Consider the following 9,773-nt stretch of genomic DNA (forward strand, 5'->3'; position numbering starts at 1 on the left):
TGCTGACCACCCCGGCTGATCGCACACACAAACGCGAGCCGACGCCCGATGGCCTGAGGAAGGCAGAGGAACTGGAGCATGAGGCGTTCGGTGGCGGTGACTTCCCAGAGTGTTACGTAAACAGAACCTGCCGCACGACTCAAAGCAGCCTCAGCTGCCACACATCCCTCCTCCCACAAGCGGCCGCTCGGAGTCCCTGTATCCACTCTTTTCCATCGACGACCACGCTTGCGCTCATACTTTCTAGGTTGCTGTGCCAAGGTATGTGTGCCTGGGTGTGTGTGTGCGTGAACCGGGCCGCATAATTGGCTGTTGGGCTAGCCTACCCTGCTCGCACTGGTGTCCGGCATAACCGGCAACGCATTGGCAGCTGAATGAGCCCCACTCGCCATGACAGCGCCCCCTGGTGCCGCAGGAGGGGAAGCCCATGTTCACACAGCTGCTGTCTGTCATCAGGCATCCGGGAGTGCTGGCAGAGGAGTCTGCTGGAGAGCCCAGGTCATACACCTAAGGAAGAGACATGCATGAGTATGCAAGCAGGTGCCTGTGCATGTGTGCGTGTGTGTGTGTGTGTGTGCGTGCGTGCGTGTGCGTGTGCATGTGTTTGTGTGTGTGTGGTTGCGAGGGGAAAAAAGCTGGCAACTTGTGACCTGTTTTTTCAAGATGAAACAAAGAAAAGGCCACAACTACAAAGATGTGAGGAGCGAACGGCACACAGAGGTGGAGCCACGGCCAGACGCATGGGCCGATTTACGGAGCTGAGCATGAAGCCTTGAATGGGAAATAAGGGTGAAAGGTGGCAAAGTAAATTCCCTCTGTCCCAGATACGGCCTCGCCACTGAGCGGCCGCGGCCGTGGCCAGCCGGCTATGAACGCAGCGGCGGCTCATAAAGCTGCCTGCTGGCGGCTGCTACAGGCCCTCTGGACGGAGAGCTGTCTTCACACCCCGTAATCGGGTGCTGATGGAGCGATTGAAGACGGCATCGAGGCTGGGTCTGATCCGGATAACCAAGCATGCCCGGAGCTGAGGGAGGGTGCACCTGGCTTAAATAGCACAGCCGTGATCAAGCACGACTCGGGCAGAGCTAAGCCAAATCTAAGCAGAATCTCTATGTGCTACTTCTAATGCACCACATTATATAATAAAATGACTGGGTAGCTTATAAGCTATGTGTGCTGTGATGTTGTAAGAGTATGGTAGGAAGAAGAAAGAGAGAGAATGGGAGACAGAGTGAGAGGGAGCGACAGAGAGGCTTCAACAGATTATAACGAGAGAAAGAGAGAGAGAGTAAAGGAGACATACGGGGGAGCACTGTTGAAGACAAAATGGAAAAAGGTGAATCAGAAATAGAAACTCAATTAAACGCCCTGTCCTGCCTCCTCCTCTTCTATAGTCTTTGACCCATGGCCTGCTCGAGAACACTCCACGCATGGGTGAGCCTGCTGACGTCTTACAACAGCCATGGATCTCTGCGCCCCACATGAATAATGCATGGCATGGCCACCCGAGAGCAGCCTTCGGGCCACTGGGGGCAGCGTTGTATCACTTGGGGACAGCTAGCGTCCCGAGCCAGCCGTCTGCAGAGAGCAAGGCATGTCTGCTCGCTGCCATGAACCTACAGGTGCAGAGACGGCGCTAGGTGAGCGTTAAAGACACCACCCACCACCCAGGCCAAACTCTACCACATGAGCACACACATGTGTGTTTGTATAACTATGAAATACGCAGGTGGTCTAGAGTGGGTAAAAGCTAGCAGCATTTGCAAAACAAACTGGGAACAGGTGCCATTCTCTGACATAAAGGCTTCTGTGGAGTCTATATATGCAGTTTTTGTGGAGTTATTTTCACTTCTTTGTTTAAACAGTGAAAATCCAATAAAATGTCTTTCCAAAGGGCAACTTCTTGTTTAATGCCTCTGAGAGTGCACTGAATATAGTCAAAGGTGCAGCGGCATTAACAATAGTTGTTTTTTTTTTTGAGGGGGGGGGGGGGGGGTTGTCGCTAAAACTTTTTGTATTTCACTTTACTGGGCTCTTGAGCAGCGGAACAGAATACCATTTGCTCCAATATCCTGAGTTTGCTAGTTCAGGCACTGATGATGTCACAGCCATCATGACACTAGCCAATTGTAGACGGCTGTGTGCTCTTGCTTCCAGAAAAATGTGGAGCTTGGCTTCACAAAGATGCTCCCTGCAAACTCCATGGTTGTTGGTAGTTGTCATATGACAGCGCTGAACTATCTCGCCAATCAGTAGGAATTGACATAATGACTAAAATTGGGTGAAAAATGTAATAATAATTTTAAAAAACCACTACCATACTCTTCAGTAAAAAACTAAACATAATAATAAATAAAACCTTCATAGACTTCTCATGACATAATCAGTATAATTATTTTAATACAGTGAATATTCCTTGTGAACGTACGCTTGTTTTCTAGACTGCATGTCTGTTTATCTACATCACAGTCGTGTTTAATCGTTTAATCGCAGGGGGGTGTCCTCACCTTGCTGTCCACGATGAGGTTGCGGATGCAGCCAGTGAAGTGCTTGTGCTGAAGCTGAGGGTAGATGTAGGGCAGGTTCTCATTCACGCCTCCCAGCTGGAGAACCTGGGTCACGTTTAGATGCCTGCAGACGCATGAGACGAGGCTTACAGCTAACGAATAATGAATGCGCCACTTGTGGGCTGCTTACAGTCTCTCAGAAGCATCTCGAGCTTTCCCGTCTGAATGCACTCAGTCCATTGCTCAACCCTTCAGCCCTCCAAATGTGATTATCAGAAAATCAATAGGCCATCGCATTGATACTTGACAGGGAAACATTAAATACTTTATCGATCAGCCGCCTAGCAGGGGAAAGGGCGGCGGCCTGTTAGCGGCAGCTGCAGTGCGTAAGAGTAACTCCGCTGCTGTCAGAGATCTGCAGGCACCAGGCTTACACACTGAGCACCGTCTGTATCTCCTTGAGCGAGGCACTGCAAGTTGGTCCAGGCTCCAGCTCTCGCACACCTCAGGCTGGCCCGAAGACGAGATGCGCTCAGTGAGCATCTAACAGTTAGATTCTATATGTCCTTTCAGGTGAACTAGGGAAGGCGCAGACCACCTGTTTCTCATGACATGTCAGAGCAAGAAATGTAGGCGAATGTTTTACCTGTCCAGGTTTGGCGTGACACCTGTGACCTCACAGGAAGTGTGGTCCTCGGTGGTCAGCCAGCTGCCAACTCCCTCCATCTCCATGACGGTGGCCCCAGTGCAGCGGTCTAGGGTGAACCCCACGTCCTGGGAGAGATAACACACAAATGTCCATGAATGACAAAAGTGACCTTAAATGTAGTTTCAGTTTACGCTTGACCATGGGCTAATTCCCTTCCTATCCTCCAAGCTCCTCTTCGGTGAAGTACTGTAAAACCCAATCGGCAGGCTCATCTCTTAAGCCGAAGCAAGTCAGCTTGGCTGCGCTCTTAGAAGATGTGTGAACTCCTGCTTCATCTACACACTGTCTAAACAGCTTAAAAAACAAACAAAAAAAGCCCCTCCAATATTGGCGACACGAAGCTTTTCACACCTCTCAGCCTTTCTCACACCTATGACTGTCAGCCTGTAACAGGCACAATCACAATTAAAACTCGGCACACGGCAGCCAGGCACAGGCATGGAACCGCAGCGCTCCAGATACAGCCCGCGGGACAGGAAGGGAAAGAAGCCCTGGAAAACTGGATGTGAAGGTGATGCCGAGGTGCTTCGTCAGGGGGTGGGGCGCTGCACTGAGTCACTACTGCTACTGCTGACTGCAGCGCACAACACAGACGGTGAGGTGGGTGGTGTTGGGTGAGGATGGGTACATTTGTACAAGTACAGGCAGGGTCATAGTATAGGCATAATATCTACTTCTCTGCCATGTATATGCTGAGGGTTTTTTTTTTTGGATGGATGGATGTATGGTTTAATTGTTAATTGGTTATGATCAAACAATTACTGCTGCAGTTAATTGTGTCATACTGGTGGGTCTTTAACATATTTATTATAGGACACTTTTGTTAGGGCTTTTTTTTCTTATTATTAGTATTCCCCCCTTTAAAACTATTTGTCCACACCAAACCATAACTCCTTGATACCTGAACATTGGTCAGCTGGTAAGCAGTCTGGCAAGCAATGCCCACAAGCCAGATGAGCCTGAGTGGACTATAGGTGGCGCTATAGCACACCCAAATGCATTCTAGTCCATAACTCCTACACTGTATGTCACTGAGACAAAAATCCTTTTCCCAGTGATTACTAGTGTACAAGAAAGCCTCAAGGACGATTAAGCTCCGCTCACTGAAATTGAGATCATTTGCATAATACGCAAAATTACCATTTTTGAGAGCAAACTAATCCTAGGTTCTTCACCAGACCTACATAAATCTGGCTGCCAGACATTCAGAAAAGTCATAACTTTAATAATTATCAAAAATAAATCTGGAAATTTCAACACTATGTAGGTTCCAGATGCCAATCAAAAACCGGGCTAGAGCTTCCCATGCTAATACTGTACATATACATCTCCAATTAATGAACACTTTGACAGAATGACACCATACTTTATAGTTGGGTATCCCAAAGGGGTCTGGGTCTGGGGCCTGGCAATAATCTTTACGCACCTACATTACTAAGGACCATTATAACAGTCAAGAAACTGTCCCACACTTCAAGATAGTCAGATTAACGTGAAACATGGTATTTAGCTTCTATATGCAAGTATGGCACAGTACCTATTAGTATCTATAAGTATATATTATCAATATCCTCCACTATTGTCAATATCCTCAATCAATTGTCAATCAGTGTTAGCTACAGCTACAGCTACCTTGATTACATTGTTATTCCCTACATGCTCTTTCAGAAGCTTTATTTAAAGCAACTAATGGGATAGGATAAGCCAGTCATAAGCCATTTAGTCTCTGCAAACATTAAGATCAAGTAGCCTACATTGGTAGCTAGCTAACTAGTGTCTGTTGATAGCTTTAAGCCAACTATGATGTCGTTTTGGCTCTGATTTGCATCTCGGAATCGTGCAAAACCTTAAATCAGGGTTTTTAATCTTATTTGTCATGCATCATGATCTGATATCCACATAATTTGAACACAACAGGGAAAAAAAGTTCAAGCCTTGTTCAGTTTAGATCAGACTTCACATATGTATACCATTTCCCTTATTTAGTCCAATCAAAACTTAATGTCACACACTAGTAATCAGGCATGTATATCTATTTATTCCAATTTACACCATACAAAAAAAAAAAAAATCCATAATGTTCAGTCACAACTAATCTTTACTTCCCCTAAATCTTCCAGTAAATCTAGCTAGTATAATTCAATATGATTTAATGTAACAGCTCTATTCTTGCATTCTAATCTTGTAGTCATTTGATCATATAATTGCATGGTATTAGAGCAACAGAGTACAGTTCTTAGCTTTTCATATCATCACCAAAAACTCAGAATGTCACCCACAACCACACTGGCAGGTGTTTTCAGTGGTTTCCACTGTGGTTTCCACTGTGCTTCATATCATATCAGAAGGCCTCCATATTGTGCTTGGACCCTTTAATCACGGCTTGAGGCTATATTTATTATATATTATTAATATATATTATATATTATTATTTATTATTATTATTGCTGTTGTTATCTTGTATTACTCAATATAGCCAACCAAGAAAACTCATTTATTAAGAATGTTTTGAAATTCTAAGCATCATATCACGTTCCAATACAAACTAGCTCGTATTCAAATCAGTACTTTTTTAAGGTGCACAACTTTCGACCAGGAGCCAGATGTAAGCCAGAGAGAGGAGGTGGGATACAGTTGGCGAAGGGAGGGGGAGTTGATGTCTGTAGAGGGTGAATATCTGAATGACTGCTAAGCCGGTGGAATGGAGGGGGATGGGGGTTGGCAGACATCCTTGTGTTGACGCCACCCACACACGCCCACCTTGCTGTTGCTCCTCACGTCCAGTCTGTGCCACCGTCTGTCCGCCACATTCACGTTGCCCGGCAACTGCAGGACCAGAGTGCCCGAGCCATGGTTTATCTTCAGGGTGGGAGTGCCGTCGATCAGCTCTGGAAGAAAGATTGAAAGGAAGAATGGGAAAAAAAAGTTTTCACAGGTTAGGCAACTGGCATCCGAGTCAAATAAGGTTCAAAAGTAGCACAGTCCCAAAATTGTGCTTTGTATCAACCAATGATGCGGCATCTCTAGGCAACCAAAGCATGTAGCCAGTGAGTGAATGAATATGTACACAATTGCTTTTAGGCATACCAGATTTGTAGAATAATAACTGTCAGGTTAAAGTGTCGAATGCCATCTTTAATTCCAAGGTTTCCATTTGCAACTATACTTGCTTCATAGTTATAGCATCCAGTGACCACTTTACAGCCTCCCAATTTTAGGAAACTACAAGTAATGGGACAGAGAGCTGCTCAGCTGTTTGTGGGCCAACTGTGTGTTGCTACATTATTAGTCCATGCACATAAATGCAAAGACAACATCTAGGCATGATTATAAATGTAGCAGTTACATTTAAACTCTGTTAGTGTTGTCTTTCAAAAGAAAGACCAAAGAAGTGTCAATGCTAGCAAAGCAAGCCAACATGAGCCAGACTTATCAGAAGATAAAGACTAACTGACTAAATGAAATTCTAGGAGTTATTGCAGGGTATTATTTATTGCTCTTATTGTTGTCTGTAATAGGGCTTATGTGTTTTGCACTTCTAGGCATCAGCATTGATCCCTGTATTTCAACAGCATTCTAGTTCATTGGTATCTTGGACTCTGACCTACTGTACTGTACTGTACTTTGAGTAAATGACAAAGCACTTTTGTAAGTCCCTCTGGATAAGAGCGTCTGCCAAATGCCATAAATGTAAATGTAAAACACTGGTTAGCCTGAAGAAAAGGCAAAGTTTGTTAAGAAGTACACAGAGCAAAACCCCTAGAAAGTTCTGGGAAAAACAGTATTTTTTTTTTTTTTTATAAAAGAAGCAAGAAAAGAATAATCTGTACCGCAGTGACAGACAGAGAAAAGTGCGGAGGGGAAATACCTGCCCACTGAGCTGGCTTTCTTGGCTTTATTGATGATGTGACAGATGAATTCTGAAGTGTACAGAGAAATTGTAGCTGCTCAGATCCAAATGCCTTGAAACTCAGTGAATAGTGCATTACCATTGCAGCAGGACAATGAGGCAAAGGCAACGATGCGGTTTTCCAGGGCCGGAGTCCTGAATGCTGTTGACTGGCTAAGTCAATGACCCAGCCTAAATAACACTAAGCATGTGTTTCTCTTACTCAAGCCAGGCCTGAAAGCAAAAAGCCCCAGACACAAGCAATAACCAACCACAGCTGAACGACAGGCCTGTTGGAGCATTACCGGGGAGGATACCCAGAGTTTGGTAATGTTTACGGGTTGGAGACCTCAAGCAATAATCCACTGAAAGGATATGTCACCAAATACTAAACATGCGAATTTTAAACTATAAACACAATAATTTGTCCTATCATTTATGGCTCACGGAAACTGGGAATTATGTGTAAAAATGGTTGCAATTCCTACATGTTTCACATGGTATAAATGGCTTTAAATCTTGCACTTTGCACTTTAAACTCATGGGCAATGTTTCACATCAAATCTAATGTCATGGGTTCCAATGGCTTGGACATACTGCACATATATTTATAGACTGCAATGTATTACATTCCATAAACATAGCAGTAATAGCAAATAACGCTTCGCAAGTGCAGTGGAACTGCTTTACACACCTTGGCAAGTTATAGCCAAATTCGATAATATGAGGTCACAGAGGTAGATAACCCCACAGGGGCTGCTGTAATTATGATCATATCATCCACCACTACACGACAACAAACGTATTAAGAAAAGTTGGCTTTTGTCTGAGCTAGTCGATTGGCAAATTAAAAATTAATGAAGCAGCAGAGACTCCCTTAGGCTCTGATCTGTCACACAGGCATTCTGAGCGCGAGCGCGTGTGCCCCCTGGTGAGACCGCATTAATCAGTTTGGCCTCAGTGGCTAGACGGGCCCTCCTATTCCACGTCGAGGCTGTTTCCACTCCGACTCTGCCACTTATCTTAGGCCTCGGCTTCCCCTCAACTCTACGCTCCCTTACGCTGACGACTTCTCACCGCTCCGAGGCTTCTTTCTTACTCGGTGAGAAGGGGTGGAGTAGTAGGACTAGACTGAGTGTAATTGGGGCTCGGTGGCGCCGCGCAATGGTGGTGGTTGACAAAAACTGTGTGAATGCATTCATTTACCCACTGCCTCTCTGGGCCAATCACGCAGCTCCTCCCCTCCTGTGCGACCCACAGTTCACTGACTAGCACCAGAACAAGGGCTAACTGGCATACGCGTCCCTTCTCAGCTCTGTTGTCATTTTGTTATCTCTTTACATTTATTATGCATCACTGTATCCTGCTAACTGTCTTTGATGGATTACTCTGCTACAGCAGGGGAAATCTGGAAAGGCTGCAAGAGGAACAGAAGTGTGTAATAAACCAATGCCCAGCAAAGCTGCAGCAGGCCTGGGGTCCTGGGGGGCTCACTGGCAGCCTGGTTTGTGGTGTGAAGTCTACTCTGGGCTTTGTGCATGAAGTATGAGGAGTAGGGACTAATTTGGGTTTTCTTTTAAGGTTAACTGACCTTTAATGTTGCATCTAAGTTTGTTTTATTTAATTTATTGCTCCTTGCTGGACACTTTAAAGTTTTGAAGGGACAGTGAGAAAGTCCCTACAAAAGGAGTCATTTGGAAGGCAACCCCCAGAGTACAGACTCTCTCTCTCTCTCGCTCTCTCTCTCGCTCTCTCTCTCTCACACACACACACACACACACACACACACACACACACAAACCTCCATTGTCTGCTGCCGGCATTGTTCCTAGCCCACAGCTGACCCCTTTCTGACTGTGACTGGAGTATTTCCTGTTAAGGCGCATGTGACATTTTGGGTTGAGCGAAGACGGGAAAGAACAGTAAAAGGCAGGGTGGGGAGAGTAAAGACCAAAGTCATGAGAGAAACGGAGGGAGGAAGAGAGAGAAGAAAAGAAAATGAAGACGGGAACGTACATGTGCACGAAACCAGAGAAGTGGCATTTGCTTCCAGAGCCATGTCCTGGACTTTGTGATTGGGCACAGCAGCCGGGCCAGTACGGGAGAGTGCACAGAGGCACATGGGACTTTTGCAGGAAGACGGGGAGAAAGCGGCAGGGTCACGCCGCCTGTCGAGCTGGCAGCCTGTCGGCCCGCCAATGGCCCTCCCACGGCTCCTCTCCTAAACACCGTGTGTTAAAAAAAAAAAAAAACGCGGCGTGCATGGATCCCAGCCGATACACACTTTTGCACACTTTTGCCTAATCGCCTCGGCTCTGCTCTCTCCGACTTGAATTCCCCTTGACATCACTGCAGATTAATCCGTGTGTCAGCTCAGAGAGGGAGTCGGAGAGGGGGAATGGTGCTTCTCCCTCTGAACAGCAAAGTATTTCCTCTCCTAAACATGAAAAATGGCCTCTTTCACCAGACCCCATGGGATGACTACAGCAAATAGACGGCATATGGACTCAGCAAACAGCATTACGAATCACTCAGTATATACAAATCAGCATCACATCAAGGGGTAGAGGGTGTGTGTGTGTGGTGGGGCGGGGGGGGTGTATTATTGATGGTTTGTTGTCAGCTGGCATACCGGTTTGCCCTTCCCTGCTCAGGAAATTGGGCAGAA

At 45.9% G+C, this 9,773-nt stretch overlaps 1 protein-coding gene across 2 annotated transcripts in view; it reads right to left on the reverse strand.

Moving 5' to 3' along the window:
- si:ch211-186j3.6 (neural-cadherin) overlaps positions 1 to 9,773 on the reverse strand; it is a 146,067-nt gene that overhangs the window by 20,520 nt on the left and 115,774 nt on the right. For both annotated transcript variants that reach the window (XR_004775435.1, XM_035521097.1), the window contains exons 24-27: positions 5,977 to 6,104; positions 3,154 to 3,281; positions 2,508 to 2,631; positions 327 to 507 (exon numbers count right to left, since the gene is read on the reverse strand). Coding sequence is in view for 1 of the 2 variants with exons in the window: in XM_035521097.1 (XP_035376990.1) it covers positions 327 to 507; positions 2,508 to 2,631; positions 3,154 to 3,281; positions 5,977 to 6,104 (561 nt within the window). In the remaining variant the exon portion in view is untranslated. The remainder of the gene's footprint in view (positions 1 to 326; positions 508 to 2,507; positions 2,632 to 3,153; positions 3,282 to 5,976; positions 6,105 to 9,773) is intronic.

This window comes from Electrophorus electricus, chromosome 21 (genome assembly GCF_013358815.1).
Source record: "Electrophorus electricus isolate fEleEle1 chromosome 21, fEleEle1.pri, whole genome shotgun sequence".
In the NCBI taxonomy this organism is placed as follows: domain Eukaryota; kingdom Metazoa; phylum Chordata; class Actinopteri; order Gymnotiformes; family Gymnotidae; genus Electrophorus; species Electrophorus electricus.